Raw genomic sequence first — 24,137 nt, 5'->3', positions numbered from 1 at the left:
TATCAGAAAACGGTATACGGGCTTGTGGTACAGTTCGAGAAAATAGGATCAACAAATGTCCTTTAGTTTCATCCTCAATCATCAAAAAACAAGATCGAGGGACCTATGATTACAAATCAGATAGCGATGTAAGTAAGCTTTCTAGTAACCCCTGTTCAAAATTCCACCAGAAGAGTGAAGTCTGAACATAAAAAGATGTAACTCAACCAAATTTGATAAGACAATATAACATTGGAATGGGTGGGGTTGACCTTTTTGAACGTTTAGCTGCTTCTTATCGTCCCCGACTTGGATCAAAAAAATGGTGGTGGAACTTGATTGCTCATGGATTGAATTTGGCGGTTGTGGCAGCTTTTCGCTTTTTTCAACATGATAATGCAAATATAACACACCTTGAGTTTCGCAGAAACGTTGCTCTAGCCCTTGTAAAAGCAGGTTCAGGTCAAAGAAAAAGAAAAGGCGGTCCATCTGCCCCTGTTCTGAGCGACATAAAATTTGACGGGATGAATCACATTCCCGAAGGCACTAACCAAGGGCGTTGTGTTGTGTACTATAAAAATACTAGACTTTTTTCAAACAGTTAAGTATTTTATTTTTAGAAAATACATAATACCTTACATGCCAACGTTCCCAAAATGGGAACAACATGATAAAGACAAAATACAGCAGCAATATTTTTTTTTTACTTCAAAATCTATTAAAATATGTCAAAATCAATAGACCTTTTACATATTATCTGTTTATTCCAAATATTTCGTATAGCCGCCATTAAAAGGTTAAAGAACTCGTCTTTGGAAAGCCGAAAAGCCTATACCTGAATATTATTATCGTTTAAACCCATGCCATTCCGTTCGTCAACAGGTGTTTAACATTTGCTGAAAAGATGAATGCAATCCAAAATTTGGTTTGCACTCTGCTATCAGTATTGTTCGAAAAATCAGTGTAAACGCATCGATAATTATTTGTCGAAACGACCACGTGTTTTATCAAATATAATTTATATTCTGAATATCCAATCGACTTGGGAATTTTTTTGGTAAGTAACATAAATGTCTTTTATCAATAAAAATTATTAGTTTAATTACAGAAAAAACAGTTGTCAAAAAATGTTTGATAAAGTGAAGCGTTCTTTGAAGAACGCTTGCCGGTTCAAGAAAAAAAACAATAGTGAACTTATTTTTGTTTTTTCATTTTAGAAATGGATTATTAGTTTGATTACAGAAAAAACCGTTGTAAAAAATGCTTGACAAAGTGAAGCGTTCTTTAAAGAACGCTTGCCGTTTCAAGGAGAAAAAAATAGTGAACTTATTTTTGTTTTTTTATTTTGGAAATGGATTTTTCACGTATGAAGCGAACCAAGCGATTTAGATTGGGAGACTTAACGGACGAGCAAATAGAACAGCTCATGAATTCGGTTGAAACAGATGAAGAAACGGATTACGACAGTGATGATAGTGTCAAAGATCCCGATTTTGTTGTGGATGATATAGAAAAAGACGTCATTGCTGAATGTTTAAATGAAATGGAAAATGCTGACACTACAGATCAATTTCTGGACGGATTACACATAAGCGCCTTTGATGTTCCTTCTGCATCTTCTATATTCACGGGTAATAATGAAAATTATGATGAAGTCGGAGTAGATGTTGAACACCAAACTAAAATTAGAGCTGAAAATAAAGCAGAACTGCAAGCATCTACATCTTCAAGTAGACCAGCAAAAAGAATGCGGTCACCACTTCCAATTCATGAAGAAGATGGTCCGTCTATTGAGCCATCAGCTGGTGGATTTATTGGCGCAGGTAAAGAGGAAAACGTTACTGTATAGTAATTTCAAAACTAATAATTTGTTTTATTATTTTTAGCACTTGATGCCATCCAAAAATCTGGACCGGTGATTTCAAACATTACATGGCGTAAAAAATCTATGCGTCTACATATAAATGAAGTTGCCTTTCTTGGAGATTCTAAGCTGCCTCCAGAAGTGAAATGCCTCAAAACTCCTATGGAATTATTCAGCTATTTTTTCACCGACAAAATTATTGATTTGATTTCATTCAATACCAATCTGAACGCATATAGAACAAACAACGGCAGCGGGAGTCAACAAAATTTTCAAGTGACACCTCAATGGTTCGTCGGTACATAGGCGTGTTGATGTTCATGTCTGTTTATCGATACCCAAACCTGGATAGCTATTGGAGCAAATATGCATTTCAAGCGATTCGAGACACAATGAGAAGCAAACAATTTTTTAAAATAAAACAATTTTTATGTTTTGAAAATGAAGAAAAACGTATAAAGAAAGGTGTGCCAGGTTATGATCCTTTGTTTCGAATTCGTACACTTGCCAACGAACTAAATTCGCGATTTGATTCGATTCCAAAACTAAGTCGTTTATGTGTTGATGAACAAATGTGCAGTACAAAGATAAAACATCATCTTCGCCAGTACATGCCAAACAAACCACATAAATGGGGAATTAAATTTTTCGTATTATGCGATTCCAACGGTTACGCTTATCGTTTCGAAATTTATCATGGTGCTGGCGGTAATTTGATTATACCTGGGACACCTGATCTTGGAGCCAGCTCGAATGTGGTTATTCGTTTGTCACAAACAATACCCAATTTTAGACACCATATCCTTTATTTCGACAACTTTTACACATCGCTGCCGTTATTGATTTATTTGCGTGCAAGAGGTATTTACAGTTTAGGCACGGTGCGAGCTAACCGAATTCCAAACTGCAAGCTTCCTTTGGACACGGACATCGCGAAAGAAAAAAGAGGATATTCAATTGAATACGTTGGCTGTTCACAAGGTGTCGATATTACCACAGTTTTATGGAAGGACAACAAGCCTGTTCGACTGATGTCAAGCTATGTTGGAATTGAACCATTCGCAAGAACAAATCCAACTATATCGCAAGCAAAGGCTCCACGTTATGTTCGCAAGGAAAAAACATTTGTAGAAGTCGATGTTCCACAAATTATAAAAGAATACAACAGGCATATGGGTGGAGTAGATTCTATGGACAGTATTATGGGCCGATATCACATACGTGCAAAGACTCGTGATGCAATGACTCGTCTGTTCTACCATTTGGTCGACATGGCAGCGACAAATGCATACTTTTTATATCGCAGAATACAAGCAGAGAGATCAAATGATTCCAGTGATATTGATATTGGAGAAGAAAAGTTGATGGAGCTACCTGATTTCAGAGATGAAATTGCTGCTGGTATTTGTGCGTGCCAGGATAAGCGTACAGTGGGTCGACCTTCATTAGTCACTAATGCTTCTCAGCCAAGCACATCTCAAATTGGTAGAAGAGCACAACATCCAGTTCAAGACGTTCGTTACGATAAAATTGATCACTTCATAACATGGGTTAGCGCAGATAAAAAAAGAAAGTGTAAGTTTTGCAAAAAGTCACAAACTCAGTCCGTCTGTTTAAAATGTGACCTTCATTTATGTAACTCGGCTGCCAAAAATTGTTTTTATTTATATCATCATCGAAACTAATGAATATTTTGTTACCACTTTTATATAATAAAAAATATATTATTACTGAAACCAACTTTTTTTTTTGCTTAATCCGGCAAGCGTTCTTTAAAGAACGCTTCACCAACCAACTTTTTTTGCTTAAACCGGCAAGCGTTCTTCAAAGAACGCTTCACCTTTTTTACCAAGAAAGTGAGCCAATAAACTTTTTTACCTGTTTTATTGCTTTTTTTAGTTTCTTTTACCAATAATTGCCTAGAGAAAAATTCCCAACTTTCTATCTCTATTATTTCAGTTCTGCCTGCTAGAGGGTTAAGTGAAAAAAAATGTCCTCCAATTTCGATCGGAAAAACTGTAACAATAGTTATGTTGAAAAAGTAACTAGTCGTTACAAAGTACTCGTAACTTACGAATACCGAAAGGAACGATTACTATACAGAGAGGCAAATCGTTACTTTGATTACTCTGATTACTTCGTACCAATCGTATCAGAGCGAGTAACGACTATTGTATCTACATACTTTGATTACTCTGATTACTGCGTTACTTCGTACCAATCGTATCAGAGCGAGTAATGACTATTGTATCTACAACCAGTACACTTATTACTTTCTAGTTTCTAGACTATCTAGACTGACCGGAAAAATGTGGAAATGATAATGTTTCTACAGTTATATCTGTGACAAAGAATAAATAACCACATAGAAGCGAAACTCCTGCCGAAAACGGTAACATAATTTTCATGCTCATGTGTCAACGTAACTGGTGCAACCTCACTTTTGCGACTGACGTGACAGTTGTTTATAGTTAAATTTTATATTTATATATGTTTTATTTTATATTTTATTTATATTTTATAGTTAACTTTTATATTTCATATTTAATTAATAACTACTTGTCAAAAATATTACCTAATTTGGAATGGTCTATTCCTTAGAACATCAAGTTCTATTCTGTGACTGGTACACAAGGTCAAATATTTGGGTCCCTACAAAATCAATGGAAACGACAGTCAGATTCGCTTCTGTGTGGTTATTTATTCTGTGGTTATTTATTCTGTGTCTGTGATAATGTTATATAGGAATACCTATACAAAATACCTAGTCGGTAGGTACTACTGAGAAATACGATTTTCGATATTATTACCGGTACTCAAATACAAAAGTAGTCATAGTAATCAAAGTAACGAATACTGTAAATGATTACTTGTTATATCGGAATACCTATTGGGACCGTGCAAGTTGCGAATTATGAATGTTCTTTGGAAAAACACTTTTTTAAAAAACTAAACTTCACAATTAAAACTTTTATTTCGACAAACAAAGATTTTAGATACAACTCAATAATTTAAAATCAGACTTTACTTTAATATTTAAATTAGACTTTTATTTAGAGATTTTAATCAGACTGAAAAATATTGATTTTTACATGGTGTTTTATAATTTTATAATTGCTGATCTTGCTGTTCAATACGTCGCAATTAGGTCCAGAATGTTCAACGCTGCGACGCGGCGTAGCCTCGTGTTGATTCCACGTGGTAGAATATACTGGATGGTAGCGGTCGTTGTACTATAACTACTCCATCCCCTGAAGAAGTTTTGTAAGGGATGAACAAAACTTTTGGATTGGCATCTCTTGGAATTTCGTTGCTAGAATTTATTTTTTGTATCTGTAACATATACAAGGCAAATAATTTTAATAAAAATCTATACAGGAGTTAACCAAAAAATGGCTATGGCTATTCCATAATTTTGGGTTATTTTTTTCTGGATGTTCTTCTTCCTTCGGAGAGTTTATGGAATTTTTCTAAAGGGATATGGTCTATCCTGAATGGTTTGAATTTCTGCAGTCCTGATTTTTGGAAAGTATTCGCGATTTATCTGGAACGTTTGCTCTTGAATTTAATAACTCCGGATATTTTGAAAAGTTAAATTTATTTTTTTCTTTATCATTTTTTTTTTGTCTGTTAGTAATCTAAATCCTTGCTTGTCCCAGGTTGAGGGGAATTATTTCTGGTTTGTTTTTCAGTTTCTTTATCTTTAATTTCTTTCCTATCGTCTGGCTGATCTTGTTGGGAAGTTTCCAAATTAGTTTTTGATTTAGGTTGATGTTTTATGTTCTTCTTATGTACTGTAGCTTTTGATGTTTTTACAGTAACTTCGTTATTTTTCTTTATAAGTTTTGCAGAATATCGTGGAAGTAATTTATTCCTAGTGACTGTTTTTCGGGTATAAATTTTTGTACTTGGTTTATACGTAATAGGGTCTTGTCTCGATTTGTTTCTATTTTCGATGACTTTATTTTTATTTTCTTGTATATGCTGATTTACTTCCTTGTATAATTCCTTTGTTATCTCTCTATGATTTTGAATATAATTATTCAGTGTTACTTTCTGTATGTCAACGTCAAAGGGATCTTTTGCGTCGATATGGCCGTTTAATATGTCAATGGGTCGTAACTTCGTTGCGGAATGTATGGAATTATTGTACCCAATTATAGCGTATAGCATTTGTTCTTTTATCGGGAGCTTTGCCTTGGTGTTCCTTAGGATTCGAAGATGTTCGATTAATGTAGAATGAAATCTCTCAATCATCCCGTTGGATTGCGGATTCTCTGGTGTCGTATAGTGGATTGAGATTTTATGGGAGTCTACAAATTCTTGTATCACTCCATTTTTGAATTCCGTACCATTATCGGCTACTATCATTGTTGGGAGTCCATGATGGGTTATAAAAATTAGTAGGGCGTTGAGTACATTGATTGCGTTTCCTCCATTTATTGGATAGGCTTGTCCATACTTCGAAAATGCGTCTATTATGGTTAGAAACTTCTGTCCATCAGCCTGGAATAAATCGATGTGAACTATTTCCAGTGGTTTAGTGGGAGTTGGTGTAACCATAAATTTTGGTTTGGGAGGAAGTCTGTCATATTTATTTTCTTGACATATATCGCAGAAGTTTATGATATCTTCTATGTCTTTCTGCATATTAGGCCAGTAATATTTTCTTCTTATTTGGCTTTCTGTTTCAGCTATTCCTCTATGGTTCGTTTTACCTTCATGATAGTTTTTTATAATTTCCTTTTGTTGTTCTTCTAGGTTATCTTCCAATAAAAGATTACATTTTACTAAGTCATATGCGTTGTTTTTAAAAGTTTTTCTGATAATTTCGCAAATTTCTGCAAAAATTTCTTCTTCTGCTTCAAATAAAATTGCATACTTCTTTTTCGGGTTGAGGTGTTCCTTAAAAATTTTTATGGTATCAGCTTTTAGCTGATCTTTCGATAGCTGGATATGGTAACGTCTTTTATTCGGAAAGGTTTGTATAATTGCTGGAGGTCGTGGATTGTATAGTCTGTTCGCTAAACTCAGACGCAACTTTCTAGATATTTTAGTCGGTAATTTTGCCAATTTTAGTAAAATTGGCAAAAAATAATTACAAGGTAGTTAATAATCACTAAATAGTAAGTAATTTTGCAAATTTTTGCAAAATTGGCAAAAAACAAAAAAAATATCGACTAAAATATCTAGCCAGTTGCGTCTGAGTTTAGCGAACCGACTATAGTTGACGATTTTGACTATAATTTGGTTATTGTAGAAGTTAAGCGGTTTTTCCGAAATAGGTATACCAAGAATTGGGTTTTCTACTGCTGTATGTATTGTTTCATTTCCGTCTTCATCCATGTTTTGATCTTCGTTTTCAACAGTGTCTTCTTGGATGTTTCGATCTTCGTTTTCAACAGTGTCTTCTGGGATGTTTTTTTGGATTAATTCTGTTGCTTTTTCTTCTACAATCTCGTCGATTATTCGATCTGCATCTGGGTTATTAGTCGTTGACCATCCATCGTCTTCCATGTCTACTAAGTCGTCAAAGACTTCCTTAATTTGTGAATCGATGTCCTTAGTTTCCTTTGTGTGAATTTCGATTCGAGACAGTGCGTCGGCATTGGTATTAGCTTTTCCTTTTTTGTAAATTACCTCGTAGTCAAATTCTTCTAATTTTAATCTCCAACGTACTAGTTTGGAGTTGGGTTCCTTTAGGGAAAATAGATATTGCAAGGGACGGTGGTCTGAAAGTATTTTAAATTTCCTTCCAAATAGGTAGGGTCGGAAATACTTAGTTGCCCACACCATTGCTAGCATTTCCTTTTCTATTGTTGAGTATTTGGTCTCAGTTTCATTTAGTGTTCTGGAAGCGAAGGCAATTGGTTTATCACTGCCAACTGGTCCTTGGGAAAGTACTGCTCCGATAGCGAAATTGCTGGCATCTGTTGTGAGGTTAAACGGTTTGGAAAAATCTGGATATTGCAATAAAGGCTCATTCATTAATAATTTCCTGCATGTTTCAAAGCATTCTACGAATTCGGGTGTATGTTCGATCTTTGCGTCCTTTTTCAAGCATCTTGTTAGAGGTTTTGTGATTTTTGCGAAGTCTCGAATAAACTTTCTGTAATATCCCAAGAGTCCAAGGAATCCTCTAATTTCTTTTGCTGTTTTCGGTATTGGATATTTTTCTATTGCTTCAATTTTCGCTGGATTCGGTTTTATTCCTTGTTGTGTGACTACGTGTCCCAGAAAATTAACTTGCTTTTTTAAAAATTCGCATTTGTCAACTTGGATTTTTAGTCGGGCTTCTCTTAATCGTTGGAATACTTTTGTGAGATTTACTATGTGTTCCTGTAGTGATGTTGAGTATACTATTACGTCATCCATATAGACGAGACATATTTCTCCTTGAAGTCCCTTCAATACGTTGTCCATCATACGTTGGAACGTGGACGGAGCGTTCTTAAGTCCAAATGGCATTCTTAAATATTCATAGTGTCCATTTTCCACATTAAATGCTGTTTTGGGAATGTCTTCTTCAGCCATCTCGATTTGATGAAATCCGCTCGCTAAGTCGAGGGTCGTAAAATATTGACATCTTCCCAATTTGTCCAAAATATCGCTAATGTGAGGAATTCTGTATCGATCGTCAATTGTCTTCTCGTTGACCTTTCTATAATCTACCACTATCCTCCACTTTATTTTACCGGATGAATCTGGTTTCTTTGCCACGACCCAGATGGGCGAGGACCATGGCGATTGGCTTGGTCGAATGATCCCTTGCTCTAACATTGAAGAGATTTGTTTCTTTACTTCTTCTTTGTGCACATACGGATACCGGTATGATTTCGTATATACAGGCTCTTCATCCTTGGTTTTGATGTGGTGTTTAACTTCGTTAGTAAAGCTGAGAGGAGTGTCTGGTTGATAAAATATATCGGAGAATTTTCGGCATAGTTGACGAACTTGATCCTCTTCTTCTTCGTTAAGATGTTCAGTTTTAATTAAGTCGTCGATATCTTGTCTGTAGTCTGGTCCGGAGGTTGTTTCCATGGAATATATATGGAAATCTTGAATGTCTATTTCCTGGCTTTCGAGTGGTTCCATAAGAGAAAGGTGAATGGGTTCTGACGTGAAGTTGGCAATTTCGGTCCAGGCGAGGTGGTTCTCGGCGTTAATAAGGGCTTCTCGTACTACGACGCCTTGTACTTTTTGAGTTGGAATAATGATGGTTCCTTTTTCTTCTTTGACTGGAATTTTGACTTGGCTAATTGAATTTGGTTCCAAATGGATGGAATAAAATTGTGTTTTGTTTGTTTCATAATATTTGATAGGGATTGTAGAATCTTTTGTAACTAGAAGTGATTTAGGAAAGTTTAATTGGGCTTCGAAAAGTTTTAGATTATCGAGGCCAATAAGACCATCGAAAGTTTTGTGAAACTTGAAGAGATAAAATTTCATTTTGCTGTCAGAATTAAATTCTGAAAATGAAGGAATTTCAGCACAATATTTTTGGGAATAATTTTGAAAAATTGATGTGACGATGAAGGGTTCGTGTTTTATATAATTTGGAAAATATGAAGAAGCTATTTCTGGATTAAGAAATGACTTTGTGGATCCTGTATCGATTAAAAGTCGTAAAGAAGGCTCAGAAATTTCGATGTAAGGTAGCTCCTTCTTGTCGAGAAATGAATGAAGTTCAATTACGTTTCGGCTGCTTCTGGTGGGTCCTCTCGAAAATTTACGTTTTCTTCGTATTCGGTTGGTTGATTTCCGTATGTATCTTGTAGAAAATTGTCGTATTCGGGTTCATAGTAATCATTGTAGTCGTCATTCTCTTCTTGCTCATCTCCGTGGCATTGTATATTGTAAAGTTCTTCTACGGTGAATTTTGGTTGTGCTCGGTAATTTGGTGTAAATTTTTGACGGCCTCCGGTTGTGGTTTCTGATATTCCACTCATAGGTGTTGGTCTAGGCTGCTTTGGCTGTCCGGGTTTGGGTGCCCATACATTTGACTGGTTCTGGGTCCTGAATGCTGGAGGGTTTGGATTTTGTCTAAATTGGTTGAAGTTTTGTTGTCGATGGGGTTGTTGAAACTGATTCTGTGGGTAGAATTGCCTGATTGGTTGCTGCCATTGCGGAGGTGCAAAATTTTGCTGTTGATAAAATGGTTTTTGGACAGGTAAAGGCATTTGCTGTCTCTGAGGTCGGCGTTCTTGATAATTTTCGCTTCTTCCTGATGTTGAAGGTTGACTTATTTGATTTTTTTGAAGATATCTAACATTATTTTCTTCCTGTACGTATTGTATCGCCGTAGCTAAACTTCCTGGTCTCATTGCTCTGATAACAGAGCCCATTGGTTCTCGTAGGCCTGCTAAAAATGTTGTAAGAGCTTGTTGACGGAAAAATTCCTGTTTGCTTCTTTTAATGTCGGCATTTACAGTATGTAATTCTAAGTAATTGTTGATACAGCTTAAAAGTCCCATTATTTTTTCGTAAAAATGCATGATAGATTCTGTTGCTCCTTGTCTTAAATTTACTAAGTCTCTTGTAAGCGAATTTTCGTCTCTTTGGTCTCCAAAATTTTGAATTAATACATTTTTTATTTCGTCAAAAGTTTCGCATCCATATACAGATATAACTTCTTTGGCTCTACCTGTTAATTTACTTATAATACCATGAAGCAAAAATTTATTTTGGATATTAGCTGCATTTAGTCTATCATAATAATGGTTTAGAAGTATTGTAGAAACTTTAATAAATTCATGTAATTCATTTGGGTTTCCGTCGAAATTTGGAAGAATGCATAAATTTTTCACATCAAATTGTGGAACTGCCATATTTAAAAAAAATTTCAATATATATAGTCAATAGTCAAATACGTAATAGTAATTTCAAATATATCAATCTTAAACTGCTTATTATTTATCTATTAATCTCTAGTGTTTATTAATATATAGTATTTATTAAGCTATTCAAATTTTTCTTTAAATAAATTTCTAAATCTGGCTCTAAAGTCAATCTAAGGACTTAGAGGAGATATTTCTAAATTATTTTAATCTTTCTATTTAATTTATTCAAATCTTTGTTTTTATCTTCTTAATCTAGCTCTGATTCAATCTAAGGACTCAGAGGAGTCTGATTTATTAATATCTCTTTCAAAAATTAATCTTCTTAATTCTAAGTAATAATAAAAATCGCTTACAGGATAAAGACGATGCCGATGTGCATTCCTTTGCTCCTGAAGGCTCCTAACTTCTATTTCTAACTGCTAATTCCCTCGGGTGAACTCTGCAACGGTTTCCCTGGGGCTGGTTCTTGGAACAGTGGACAAACACTTAAAAGTGACGAGGATCTTTAAAGACTCTTCCACTTCCGTACTGACTCTGCGCCAATTATGAATGTTCTTTGGAAAAACACTTTTTTAAAAAACTAAACTTCACAATTAAAACTTTTATTTCGACAAACAAAGATTTTAGATACAACTCAATAATTTAAAATCAGACTTTACTTTAATATTTAAATTAGACTTTTATTTAGAGATTTTAATCAGACTGAAAAATATTGATTTTTACATGGTGTTTTATAATTTTATAATTGCTGATCTTGCTGTCCAATACGTCGCAATTAGGTCCAGAATGTTCAACGCTGCGACGCGGCGTAGCCTCGTGTTGATTCCACGTGGTAGAATATACTGGATGGTAGCGGTCGTTGTACTATAACTTATATTATTACCGGTACTCAAATACAAAAGTAGTCATAGTAATCAAAGTAACGAATACTGTAAATGATTACTTGTTATATCGGAATACCTATTGGGACCGTGCAAGTTGCGCAAAGCGACACCTATTTCTACGCTCTGCACTTTTATATTCGTAATTTTAATTGTATTGACCAATTACGTTAGTCCTGGTTGCTGGATAATTGTCAAGGCCATAGCCCAAAAAAATAATAAGAAAAAATAAGATTCAGGTTATGTGATGAAAACGTAAACAATTGTATGTAGTAAATAAAATTAGTTATTAAAATGCAGTACTGCAAGCAAAATACAATTAATTAAATTTACCTTTATATAATAATTGCATATCATATCAATATTGTGGAGCAACATATAATTTTTCTCCTTCAATGATAGTATGAAATGTACGTCAATTTGACAATTTCAATTGACAATATGAATTATTTAAGAAAGTTGCAATATTTCTCCGCTATTCGCGCACGATCGTTTCACGTATCCCTTCCAAGTACTTGCACACCACGAATACAAAATACCTACCTACTGAGAAATACGATTTTCGATTTGATTACCGGTACTCAAATACAAAAGTAATCACAGTAATCAAAGTAACGAATACTGTAAATGATTACTTGTTTTATTGGAATACCTATACAAAATACCTACCTACTGAGAAATAGGATTTTCGATATTATTACCGGTACTCAAATACAAAAGTAATCATAGTAATCAAAGTAACGAATACTGTAAATGATTACTTACTTTATACAAAAGTAAGGATTTGTAAAGAATACTCGAAAGTAACTATAATCAACATCACTATGTAACAATACCTACTTATCCCCAGCTTTGATAGAACCAAAGGAGATGCTCGAAATATTTTTGGTATCATACAAGATAAAATAATTATTGACGGTTTATATAGAGTTGGTACGAAATACGGAAAAATAAACACACTTTTTTCAAGAAATCAAATAAGAGCATGCAAAGAGAATTTTCTTAATTTCGAAGATGCTCCAGACGTTAAGCTGCCTCTAAGAGAAATTAGTAGGTACAAAAGATTATTATATTATTATTAAGAGGATAAGGCTTTATAAAATGCTACTGCAATAAAAAATGCTCTTCAAAATTATATGTGTAAAAGGTCTAACGTATTGTGCAACTCTCTAAATGCCATAATGCCTCAACATGTGAGAATAGACACTATTTTTTTTTTATTTTAATTACGACAATATAAAAATATTTAACAATGACGTTTTATTAAACCTAATCTAACAAATTACCAACATTATAATAGCTGATCGGGGTTTGACTAGTCAAACCCCGATTTCATAAAATTAAATTTCGACCTTTGCCTGACCAACTTAGTCACTCCTAGGTTTGACTAGTCAAAGGCCGAAACTGTAATTTATTTCGGGCTTTGACTATAACATATATATGTTATATTGATAATACTGGCTTCCTCTTCTTGCTTACGGTCTCGTAGGTGGGTGTTCTTATCTTGGTGACTCTGGTTACTACTAGGTGCTAGCTACTGGTACTAGGTGCTAGTAGGTTCTAGGAGAACTGTGTCCTTAAGTTGGCCTACCAAGGATAGAAAATAAAACTGTCAGTAGGAAATATACGAGACAGTAGAAATGCGAGAGGCTATAAGTCTAATAATAGCTTTAAAGGTATTTACCTGTGTTGTAAGGTGGCCACAAGAGAAGTTACGGTGTCTTTCCGCAACCACGAGTGATGGAGAAAAAGCGCAGGAAAGACAAAGGACATTAGTCCACAGCAACAACAACGACCAAAACTATTGATTATATTATAAAACAACTTCTGACGTACTTGCCTTTCCTCATAAGTCTAGGTTATGTCACAGTAACGTAAGGATAATTACCATCAGCTTACAAAATATATAGCCTTAAATCCATCGCTGGTACAAACAATTGTATTTGACGATGGATTTTCATAAACCCAAGCTATATTATAGCTGATGGAACCGGATAATAAGTTTTACTTTTCACAATCTACGACCTCGTCCCAGATTAATCAAAGACAGACCGGTTGTCAGAGTCTTTTCTTAATGTCATTCCATCTGAGTTCCCACTCAGACGAAACATTCAAGTACGGAACCACTGATTGATTAAGTCAAGGCCGCGTCTCACTATCAAATAATTTGATCAAACAGTTTGAGCAAACTTGACGTACTTGAGGAAGTACGTCAAAGTGACGTCACAATTGCAGTTTTTTGAAATTATAAAAATCTGTGCTCTCACTATCAGTCTAGTTTGATCAAATTTTTTGTATTGAGTTGTCTAACTTGTTTGTACTTTATTTAAAATTAAAATTTTTCATTATTATCCACAATGAACACTCAGGATGTGACGTCACTAACTGTCACTTTCAGTTTGCTCAAACCAGTTTGATCAAATTATTTGATGGTGGGACGCGGTCTTTACGTGACTAGAACCTATGCAAGGACTGTGAGTCAGAAAAAAATAGCAGCACACGCATTCCTAAAACAAACCCATTTTTGCGAACGAACTAACCATCTTATAGCAACTAGCATAGGCGTAAACAGGGGGGTTTTTGTGTATAAATAAATTGTGAAGGTTGCTTAAACAACCGTAACAAACTGTGAGATTTGTTTAAAACAGTTTATTACTACAAGTAATTTGAGAACACATACGGGTCATTCCATATCACCTCAACACACTTAATTTCCACACCTCTTCAGATTTGGTTATAATTTGGAATACTCATAGTGGCTAATAAGGGAAACAAAAATACAAAATTTGAAATTTTTACCTCGAGCTGTTTCTGGAATAGGGTTAGATAAAGCTTACAAAAAACTCCGAAAATCTGCAGCAATACTTGTTTTTGAATGGTTATAGAAGCTGTCCTAATTGAGCTAGAAAGCTGGGAGAGGTGTCATTCTGCAGCATTTTTAAAGGTTTTTGCAGTGATACACAACATGATATATATGTAATGATAAAAAAGTTTTCTTAAGTTTAAAAAACCTGTTTTTATTACTTTTTTTTTTTCAAAAGTACATAATTTAAAATTTTTAAAAAATTCCTATACATAATATTGTTGTTAATATCATATCAAAATTTTATAGTGGGATGTGATGGGTTCATTGTTAAAAAATATTTCTGACACCTGTTTTTTATTAGTAAATATACAGGATGTTTCATTGGGACGATTGGGAAACGGAAATAAGTACTTGAATGGTGAATAGAGGCCACTGCTACTGAAGCTATAGATATACTACATTTATTGCCTCACCTATTTTTATAACTGAGTTACAGGGGGTTTTAATTGATTTTACACATTTCTTTCTGGACCTATAACGTTGGAACGACCTTGTATATTCTTTTCATTTGATATTTAATTGAACTATTAGTCACAAGAAAAATCCAGGTCCGGACTAAAAAAGGGGATTATAAATTCTTATACAGTGAGGACGTTTAGGTTGGAATAAATTCCTTTTCTCAAGAATGGGCGATTTTGAAGATAAATCCCGAAATAGGTCGATTTTGATTTATGATTTTTTGGCATGTATATTATACTAGTGACATCATCAATTTGTGCTTGATGAAGTAATCGATGATTTTTTTAAATGAGAATAGGAGTCGTATGCTAGCTCATGTGAAAGGGTATTTAATTCTCCATATTCGGTAATATAAATATTATACTTATTTATACAGGGTATCCAATTAAACATTTTTTTTATTAAATTAATTGACACAAAAATAAGAATTTAAGCAATTTATTGAAGTCAAAATACATTTTACTGCTATCAGAAAAGAGGTAAAAATGTTTATTTTTATTTACCACAACTAAAAATTGCTGTTCGCTTAAATTCAATGTTTAAACTGCTAAGAGATCGGTGGGTGGCAGCTTTAACATAATCGAAAAACAATATTTATTTGTCAATTAAACATTTCTTTCTGTTTGTTTTCTGACAGCCCTAAAATGTATTTTGAATTAAATGAATTACGTATATTCTTATGTTTGTCTCAATTTAAGTGATTTAATTAAAAAATATATTTTGGACACCCTGTATAAATAATTGTTAACATTTATATTACTGAATGGAAAATTAAACAACCTTTCAAATGAGCTATCACACGACCCCTACCTACCCCCATTTAAAAATATCATCGGTAACGTTATCACGCCCAGATGTCTGACGTCACTAGTCTGATATATATGCCAAAAAATCACAATTTAAAAAAAATCGACCTGTTTCAGGATTTCTCTCCAAAATCGTCCATTCTCGAGAAAATGAATTTATTCCAACCTAAACATCCTGACTATGTGTTTGTACTTTTCTTCACCTAATCTTCCACTAGGAGTACTCTAAATTTTAACAAAATCTAAATAGGTCAGGAAAAAATGAATTCAAAGTGTACTGATTTGATCTGGAATAACTCATACGGTAGAAAAACCCTATAAGTGTGAAATTTGTTTTAAACAGTTTACTAGAGCAGATTCTTTGAAAGCACATTTTATATTTCACACTGGATAAAAACACTTTAAGTGCGAAATTTGTTTTAAACAGTTTAGTGGAACTGGTGGTTTGAAAACACATTTAAGAGTGCACGTGGAGAAAAACGTTATAACCTTCCTTTCACCTAATCATCCACTATCGAGTAGGTACCTACTCTAAATTTTAGCAAAATCTAAATAGGTCCGGAAAGAAATTAATTCAAAGTATTGTTAAGAAGGTACATTGACTTTGAGATTTATTAGTCTCTGCCAATTATTGTACAAGTGCGTATTACCGAAGATTGCCGAGCGAAGTGACTCAGTTCATTCGCGAGGGTTAACTGGGAGAAGAAAAGTACATAACGATGAAAAAACACACACAAAACAACGCTTAGATGAAGGAACATTTTTAGTTCTTACATTTAAGTTATTATAATTTGTTTTAGATCCGTTATAATAAAGTTTACTTGAAATTCTGAAAATTCTTAACCACATCTATAACTAAGTGTGTTGATTTGACCTGGAATAGCTCTAATTTGAAAGTACATTTGAGAAAACACATACTGGAGAAAAATTGACACATACTTACAAGTGTAAAATTTGTTTTAAACAGTTTAGTGGAACAGGTCGTTTGAAAACACATCTGAGAGTGCACACTGGAGAAAAACGTTACAACTGTGAGATTTGTTTAACCCGGCAGCAGTCGCGCCGTTAAATAAATCTCACATTTTAATCTTTTCCGTGATAACTCGATGAAAAATTCTGCAACATAATTTTCCACTCGTAAGTACCTCGTGGAAGATTGTAGTAATGCGTGGAAATTTTTTGAAGTTATACTTCTTTAGGCGCGATTGAGAGTAAAATTTCATAATACTGCACGCATGCGCACACAGACAGTATTGCGTTTAGTTGCTAAAATCTTTCTAGTTATGTATAAATATATCAGTGCAAGAAAAGGTGTGAAAAGAATATATTAGTGTTTTTAGTAAATATATTTATTATAATTTTTGTGTCTTTGGATTTGTCTTCCTCAGGAGTAAGATGAGTATTATTAAAACATTTTATTGTATATTTATTCACCTTGTCTGTTTGTTACCGTGAATTATTATTAGGTACGTCCGAACCGATACAGACACAGTCCTCGTAGCGTATTTGGTATAGCATTTAGTCGAGGCATTGAAGGATTGAAGTGTCGATTTTTCGAGTGTTTTGTATAAATGTACCTATTTACGAATGTTTCTTCTAAAATTTAGGAATATATTAATTTTATAATACATTTAAGTATGTAGTAATTTTCTTTACAATTTTTACTTACCTATTTGTTTTTGTTTATACCTAATATCGCCCGTGTCTAGCAAGTGTGAGTAGGCTAGCGGTATGTGTATCTAGTTACGGACGTGTTAGTACTTGGTGCGATTCCCCATAAGGAAAAACTTTTTGTTTATTATTAATGGTTATTGACATCTTAGACTATTATTATATGGACTTAAAAATGATTAAAAATAATTAAAATAATTAATCGGGATGTTGCCCAACTATTTACCGAGTTGCAAATTTATAATAATTGCCTATTTCAAAATGCATTTTTCTTATGCACAAATGCAATTTCAGATTTCTTATTCATTACATTAGTTCACAAAATTTCCTGACATTCTCACGAATCCAACGCACCAAACTGCATTAAAATCCGTCTTACTGCGCCAGAAATCGAGAGTAAGGCCTTTTTTTGTGCTTCACTGCCTCGACTAATTCGGCCAGAGATCGAGAGGTCTTGAGTTCGAATCCAGTGCAATCCTATACTTTTTTATTTTTTTGAAAGCGGTAAGCACAAAATTAGTTTGGTGTTTAAAAAAATTAAAGCAAACTGTTTAAAGTATATTTATTTTTAAGAAATCGTATAATAGAAGTATAACTTCTTACGTGCGCACAAAGTACATATACATTCTTTTTTTTTTAATTTCTTCTTTATTTTTTTATGTGAAATTTATGGCTTTCGTGAGAACCAATTAGCTTTAAAATTGTTAGAAGTAGACATTTTTAACATAAGTAAATAAAAAAAGAATGTGTGTGTACTTTGTACGCACGTAAGAAGTTATACTTCTATTATATGATTTCAACGAAATATACTTTAAACAGTTTATTTCAATTTTATTTAAATACTAAACTAATTTTAATGCTTACTGCAACTGCAGTTGACCGAATAACAAACCTGAAATCATCGAAAAACCTTACTAACATATAGAGGCAGAAATGTTAAAACTGCACTTTGAAGCAACAAAACAAAGGAAAACAATAACTAGTGTGGATTAAAGGACACTCAGGAATAAAAGGTAATGATGTAGTCGATACACTAGCCAAATCAGCCACTGACACAGGATACGATCTAACCACCAATATTGTTCCATCTACAGCTCTTACCTCCAAGTTTACTTAACATTTAAAACAATTGTGGCAGCAAGAATATAATTCATCAGTCACAGGGCTTAACTATGTCGGCCACCAAAATAACATACCATCGAAAAGCTGGTTTCATGGATTAACAAAACGAAACTTTACTGTTACAATAAACAGAATAAGATCTAATCATGTTATGACTCCTTTGTACAAATATAAAATAGGACTGGATGAAAACCCATATTGTCTATGCGGAGAAGTTGGTGATATGAACCATGTAATCCTAGAATGTTCAAGAAATAAGAAGAGCATTGAATCATTTTTCGAAGATATGGTAAATCTCAAATTCTGTTTGCCAACCAGTCTAAATTGTATAATTCTTAGTAATAATATTAACTTATATCAATGTTTGTATAACCATTTAATTCGTTGCAAAATGAAATTATAAAAAACTAACACCATTGTAAGCAATTCTGCGATAGTAAATATTATTGTAAGTGTGTTCACGAAAAAATTAACATAAAAAAAAGTTTAAAAAAGTAAAATAATGATAAACAGATAAAATTAAAAAAAAAAACAATGAAAAAAAAGGAATTAAAACTAAACAAAAGACTACATAAATAAAGCATTAAAAAAAACAACAAATATAATTAAAAAAAATAAAAAAATATACATATAAAAAAATGCACTAAACAGAAACACACACATTTTACTAACATAATAACATTTATCCTAGGGCGTGAGAATTTGAACAATCAATTTATTTATATTGGATAAAAATAAATGCTCCTTTTATATTTCATAAATAAAAAATAAGTCTGGCTAATTGGTTTATGCCATAGCCAATTATAAATTTAAAAAAAATGCTTACCACTTTCCAACTCAAGACCTCTCAATCTCTAGCCGAATGCACAGACGAAGTGAAGTAAACTTACGTGCATAGAAATCGACTCACTTAAAAATTTGGTCATTTTTGATGTCTCATATTTTCTAAACTTGTTGGCCGATTTAAGTGATTTTTTTAAACATGTTATAGCCTGAATCTTTAACAATACCACTGTAATAATATCGCTACTAAACAGATAAATTTTCATTGTATACCGGGTGTACTTATCAAACTGTGTTTTTTTCTCAAAGTTCGCATCACCCTGTGAAATATTCTAGCATTTATAAAATACTGAAATTAAAACCCAACTATAGCCTCAGGTTTTTTTAACATTCTGTTTTTTGATTCATTCGTTTATATTTGATAATAAAAAAGTTAGGTACTTTAACAACTAGACATGTTCTTCATCAATACACGGTATTTCTAAATAAGTGCGACAAACTTTAATGAGTAATTCTTCATGAAAAAATAATGACAGTTCGCTTTATACACGTATGTCCGCAAATGTTTCGTTTCCGAGATACGGAATGTTGAATTTCTTCTTAAAACCTGACGATTTATTTATTGCTTTAAAACCAGTTGAGATATGCAAATGAAATTTGGTAGGTTTTAAGCGATAGTTAGTGCTGATTTGACATAAAATTAGGAATTTAATATTCATCATGGGTTTACATGCGGGTAATATGATCGGTCATATTACCCGTATGCGCGCCAATGGTGAATATTAAATTGGTAAGTAGCTGTGATGTTGACTGCCAGCTTTTAAAGGGCCTTCCTATTGGTGTCTTGACTGTGGCTTCGAATCCCTGGCTATACGGGCTATTCTCTCGCTGTCTATTCTCGTCACATGCTGATTCCACTCTCGTCGTCTCTGTCTTCCTCAACGTACTATATCTTGTATGTTACAGAGATCTCTTATTCTGTCGTTCGGTATTCTGTCTCTCAGTGTTTTCCCAGTTATTGACCTCAGCGTTCTCATTTCTGATGTTCTCAGTATCCTCTTGGTTTCTGCTGTGTCACATCTTGTTTCTATCGCGTACGTCATGACCGGTCTTACACGCGATTTGTATATGCGTACTTTCCCTCCCAACTTCATATCTTTGTTTCTCCAGATGACATCCCTCAGACATCCTGACACGTAATTGGCTTTATTTGCTTGCTTTCGGACGCTCTCTTTAACATCTCCATAACTACATATCTCGATTCCCAGATATTGGAATCTCGAGACTAGTTCAATTAGTTCGTTGTTAATTACTAATTTGCATCTTATGGGTTCCCTTGACACTACCAGAAATTTTGTCTTGGCTGTTGATATTTTCATGTTGTAGTTCTTCGCTACTGTATTGAAAGTTTGTGCCATTCGCTGTAGGTTATCCTCGTTATCGGAAAATAAGATTGCGTCGTCAGCATAACAGAGGATTTTTATTTGTTTTTCCGCCATCTTATATCCTTTTCCAGTACCTTTAATGTTTTCTATGATTTTGTTCATGACTAAATTAAAAAGCAGTGGGCTCAAGCTATGATTCCCCTTGTCTGATTCCCGAGTTGATTTCTACTTCCGATGATAGTTCATTCTCGACTTTTATTCTGGTTTTGTTCTTCGTATTAATGTCTTTAATTATCCTTATCATCTTGTTGGGCTGATTTTTCTCCTTTAGCAATCTTAGCACATCTTCCAGTCTTACACAATCGAAGGCCTTAGTCAGATCTATAAAGCACATAAATGCAGGTTTATTATATTCCAGTGCTTTCTCAGCAATTTGTCTGGCTATGAATATGGCGTCTATTGTGGACCTATTTTTCCGAAAACCTTGTTGTTCCTCACTAATTGTGTATTCTTCATTTATTTTATTGGCAAGTATTTTTGTTAAGAGTTTAAGAGTTGTGCTCAGCAACAGGCCCGGCCCTAGGGATTTTGCCGCCCTGGGCAAGATCGGCCACCGCCGCCCCCCTTCTTGGTAGACCCATGACTCACCTCCTTCCTTCAACGATCGCTAAGATTTTATTTTTATTGATGTGTGCTTTGTGCTAAATTATTTAATATGCCATTTTCTACTTTATTTGAGCGTTACACGCTTAAAAACACATATATTTGCAATACTTTGATGAGATTTTAATGTTGACTATTGGCATGTTTTAATTTCCAAAAACTCACTATCCATATCCATAATTACAAACTTACATTTTTAAGTAAGTAGCACTCTTCTTATCTTTGGCACTGGAAAAGACTCAGCTATTTCGTGTTCAATAGAGATTGTTGCTAGACACTCAAACGTTTCTGGGACATATAGTTGATCTTAAGTAATTTTTTATTAGTTTTAGCTTTGAAAAGCTTTTCTCTCCAGAGGCCACTGTCACTGGTAGAGTTAATAAAATCCTCAAAGCAACACTAACGTTGGGTGCGAAATCAAAATCATAGTCTCTAATCATTTTCAGGGTCTCTAGAGTTGTACTCTTGGGCTTCACAAACGTGGAAAGTACTTTGAGTTCATCTTTTAGATCAGCATAATTTAGATCTTTTGACTCATCAAACGTTAAATCATCACACAGCTTAAAACATTTATCTGATACATCATGCGTCTCTTTTGCGTCTCTCAAATAGCCCTGGAATTTTAAATCACTTCTGAGAGACTTAAAATGGATTTCCATTTTTTTCTAATAAACTCACAGCTTGATAAATTCCCATATCAATACTTTGCAGGGATTTGCTGACTACGTTGATATGAATTACCACAGAGCAAAGAAAAGTAAAATCACGGATTTGATTTGCCAAACAGCTTGTCTCATGAGCAACCATTTTATCGTTGTTTTTATTGACAGTGATTTCTACAAGAGCATCCTAGATTTCTTCAATTTGGTATCTGATCGGAGTAATTGCATCAATTCTCATCTAAATCTAGTTCCCATCTAGTTGCGGACAAAGGTTTAAATGTTATGCTAGAAACATGATTTTTCAGTATAGCCCAACGATGAATAGATGCTGAGAAAAAGTTGTAAATTTTTGTCACTAAGTAAAAGAAAGAAACTGCAAACTGTGAGGCTTTAGGAGCATCGTTCATGACTACGTTGGGTTAATGGCTAGAACATGGAACAAAAAGTTCTTCACTTTCATGTTTACCCCATTATCATACCCTTGTCCTCTCATATCTTGCAAACGTTTTCTCATTTCATTCAGTTCTTGCAATATAACATCTGTAGGTCCCAAGCCAGTGGTTTACAGTAAAGGCACAAATCAAAGAAAATGTTCTGCAATTTTAACACTTTGTGAACAGGAACCTAAATGATAAAACGTACAACCATACTCATCTGTTCCACCCCAGAACTATCAGGTGTACAATCTAAAATGATTCTATAATACTTTGCTGATTTTAAAAATTTTAAAATTTTATTTTTGATTTGGTCATGGAGGAGTTGAATAATTTCTTTTCGCTTTCCCAAGTAGTGATGTTGCTTGTTACTAACATTCGTTGTTCTCCTAATGTGCTCTTGTAAAACAGAATCAAATTTTCCAAAGAGCTCAACAAGCTTTAAAAAATTACCACTTTTGTGATGTAAAAGTTTATCAGAATCGCCCCTCAGTGAAAGACACTGTTGTGCTAAGAACTGTATTATTGATATAAGTCGTTCTATTACATTTTTCCAATGCCGAGTTTCTGAATTTAGAACTTTTTGTGTTTCTTCGTCTATGGTTTTGCCTGATTCTAGTCTAATTGCTAGTTCTACCACTGTCGCTGTGACTGTAGATGAACTGGAGACTTAGCGTGGCTGGACAAAGCTTCAGCCATAATGTTTCCAATTATTATACCCCTTTTCAGTAAATTTAATTTTAAGTGAATTTAGTTTAGTTCTGATCCCAGTATTATTATGCGATGATGAGGAAATGTTATTATTTCACTTATTAGTTCTCGTTTTTACACTTGCACTTTTGCCTCTCTTGTTCATAATATTGATTTTTATCATATTAAAAATATAATTTATTATTTCTTCAATTTCAAAAATTGTTTGTCCTCTAAAATTTGCCGTCCCTAAATTTGCCGCCCTGGGCGGCCGCCCAGTTCGCCCACCCCTGGGGCCGGGCCTGCTCAGCAAGGTGATGGTACGGTAGTTGCTAGGGTCTTTGCTGTTTCCTCTCTTGTGTATAGGTATTATTTCCTCTCTTGTTATACTCATCCTCCACTGGTCTGGTACACGCTGGCTACATATTATTTCTTGATAGAGGATCTCTATGTTTTCGATTAAGGTTTCTCTTCCGTATTTCAGGAGTTCATTTGGTATCCCATCGGGTCCTGGTGCTTTTCTGTTTTTTAATATACGTATGTTATTCCTTATTTCTTCTTTTTGTGATTTCTAGTTCTGTGAATGTTGGATTCGTCTTCATTTCCTGTTTCTTTCTCTTCTCCAGGTACTATTCGCGGTGTGCAAGTACTTGGAAAGGGAAACGAGAAACGACCGTGCGCGAGTCGCGGAGAAATATTGCAACTATCTTAAATAGTTCATATTGTCAATTGAAATTGTCAAATTGACGTATATTTCATACCTTCTGTCATTGACGCAGAAAAATTATATATTGCTCCACAATATTGATATGATATGCAATTATTATATAAAGGTAAATTTAATTAATTGTATTTTGCTTGCAGTACTGCATTTTAATAACTGATTTTATTTACTACATACAATTGTTTACGTTTGCTAAACATAACCTGCATCTTATTTTTTCTTCGTATTATTTTTTTGGGCTATGGCCTTGACAATTATCCAGTAACCAGGACTAATATAATTGGCCAATATAATTAAAAGTGCGAATA

The 24,137-nt window shown here is 33.9% G+C and overlaps 1 protein-coding gene across 1 annotated transcript; it reads left to right on the top strand.

The window, feature by feature from the left end:
* The first annotated feature begins 488 nt into the window (after window positions 1-488).
* On the top strand, window positions 489-2,149 carry LOC126882370 (uncharacterized). The gene is made up of 2 exons (XM_050647264.1): window positions 489-1,802; window positions 1,866-2,149. Exons 1-2 carry the CDS (start codon window positions 1,331-1,333, stop codon window positions 2,147-2,149), a joined length of 756 nt encoding a protein of 251 aa, XP_050503221.1. The 5' UTR covers window positions 489-1,330.
* The last annotated feature ends 21,988 nt before the right edge of the window (window positions 2,150-24,137 follow it).

The sequence above is a fragment of the Diabrotica virgifera genome, chromosome 3 (assembly GCF_917563875.1).
Source record: "Diabrotica virgifera virgifera chromosome 3, PGI_DIABVI_V3a".
NCBI classification, from domain to species: domain Eukaryota; kingdom Metazoa; phylum Arthropoda; class Insecta; order Coleoptera; family Chrysomelidae; genus Diabrotica; species Diabrotica virgifera.
Note: the sequence above shows the minus strand (reverse complement) of the source record. Positions and strands in the feature narration are given on the sequence as shown.

What these genes read in the sequence shown, in the direction of transcription:
- LOC126882370 (XM_050647264.1), top strand. Translation starts at nt 1,331, where the DNA reads ATGGATTTTTCACGTATGAAGCGAACCAAGCGATTTAGATTGGGAGAC. An exon ending in TGGTGGATTTATTGGCGCAG is followed by an intron (nt 1,803 to 1,865) that starts GTAAAGAGGAAA and finishes TATTATTTTTAG; the next exon opens with CACTTGATGCCATCCAAAAA.